The sequence below is a fragment of the Lucilia cuprina genome, chromosome 2 (assembly GCF_022045245.1).
Source record: "Lucilia cuprina isolate Lc7/37 chromosome 2, ASM2204524v1, whole genome shotgun sequence".
Classification (NCBI taxonomy): domain Eukaryota; kingdom Metazoa; phylum Arthropoda; class Insecta; order Diptera; family Calliphoridae; genus Lucilia; species Lucilia cuprina.
The window spans coordinates 65,102,127-65,103,979 of record NC_060950.1 but is presented as its reverse complement, the minus strand read 5'-3'; the positions used below and the strand labels follow the sequence as shown (position 1 = coordinate 65,103,979).

Below are 1,853 nucleotides of genomic sequence, written 5' to 3'. Positions count from 1 at the left end.
TTCTAGTTCAGTTCTAGTTCAGTTCTAGTTCAGTTCTAGTTCAGTTCTAATTCAGTTCTAATTCAGTTCTAATTCAGTTCTAATTCAGTTCTAATTCAGTTCTAGTTCAGTTCTAGTTCATTTCTAGTTCTGTTCTAGTTCTGTTCTAGTTCAGTTCTAGTTCAGTTCTAGTTCAGTTAACGTACTATATAATGTTGCTGGTCAGATATTGAGATATTTTATATTTTCTTAAATTCCTGCAAAATAATTTAAATTTGACCTTGATTTTGTACTAATAATAAGCTTAAAAAGACGTAACCAAGTCAAAGCCATCTCACAACTTTTCAGCAACTTTCTTATGCTCTCAAGTACATTTGCTGGCAATTACCAACATGTGTGCATAATCACCGCGACCTTGTAATGTTATATTTTATGACACTTAAGTTCAAATTTAAACTCACTGGTCTTCTTTTCTTAATCTTATTGTTTATGATGTTTAAGTATTTAGCTCTTTTTTATACAGTTGATTTAAATTTAATGTTTTAAATATGACTTAACTTTTGAATTTAATATCAATTAAGTTTGTTTTTAATTATAACACAAACAGCATTTACATGATCTACTACGAAAAAAAAGTGGAAAAATAAAACAACAACATTTGAAACATGTTGATGAATGACTGCATCTACAAGTAGATTTATGTAAAATGCAGTTAAAATTAAAGTATGTCAATTTTGCAATGATGTTTAAGGACGTAACCTAAATAACATAAAAACTCATTTAAACTTCAGTTAAATAATACATTTATGACATATTAAATTTTCAATTAATTAATTGTTATTTTTTTTGAAAGGTTGAACAAGAATAAATGCAATTTAATGTCGCATTTGCTTTTAATAGCATAATCAAACTAAACACTTTTATGTTAAATAAATTTAAATTCATTCATGTATTTTTTATCATTAGTGGAAACATTCTAAATTTATTTTATAACACTGTTGTGGTATTTCCTTAAGAACTAGTTACTAACGTTAAAAATCTCTTTGTTGAGTTGAGATATGAAGAATGAAACGAAAGACTTAAAACACAAACTTGTTTCTTACGAAGTATGCAACGTTTGTTTAGTCCCGTTACTGCGCATTCACTCAACTTTGCCAACAAAGTATGAAAGTTAAGAAAAAAGTTAAACAATAGAAATCTGTTAGATTTTCTTAGAATTCTCAGATAAAGATTTATTTACTTACAAACAAACAAAAAAGGTAGCAATATCCGTATTAATTAATAAAATATTTTAATCTCATAATTTACCCTAAAGCTTTGAATTACAATTTTTATTAAAATATTTTTTATATTTTTCAGTTGTAAAATTCAAAAGAATTTTTTTTTTTTTTTTAACTTTGTTAAAATTAAGAGTATTTAAAAAAATTCTTTAATATAATTCACTCATGTTTTTTTTTAATAATTTTTTTTTATATTAAAATTTTTAATATAATATAATTTTCTGTAATTACCCATAATTATATTAAAGGCTTTTCAATTAATTATTAAAATCATAAGCAATATAATGAACTAAGTACTTACTCGAATAGACTAATCATATCCGTAATAATAAAAAAAAATATATTTTAACAAGTTCTTTGTTTTGCAGAAAGAATAATAATACAATGCTCCCTACTTAATAGTTACAATACTTAGTTCACTGCACATGTTTGTTCAAATAAAAAAGTAATATAATTTTCAGTTTTTTTCTAGTTCTGTTTTAGTTCTGTTCTAGTTCTGTTCTAGTTCTGTTTTAGTTCTGTTCTAGTTCTGTTCTAGTTCTGTTCTAGTTCTGTTCTAGTTCTGTTCTAGTTCTGTTCTAGTTCTGTTCTAGT

General features: G+C 24.7%; 1 protein-coding gene across 1 annotated transcript in view; it reads left to right on the top strand.

Moving 5' to 3' along the window:
• LOC111682928 overlaps window positions 1–847 on the top strand; it is an 18,757-nt gene extending 17,910 nt beyond the window's left edge. The window contains exon 5 of the mRNA XM_023444926.2: window positions 833–847. Coding sequence (XP_023300694.2) covers window positions 833–847 — 15 coding nt within the window. The remainder of the gene's footprint in view (window positions 1–832) is intronic.
• Window positions 848–1,853: the final 1,006 nt, after the last annotated feature.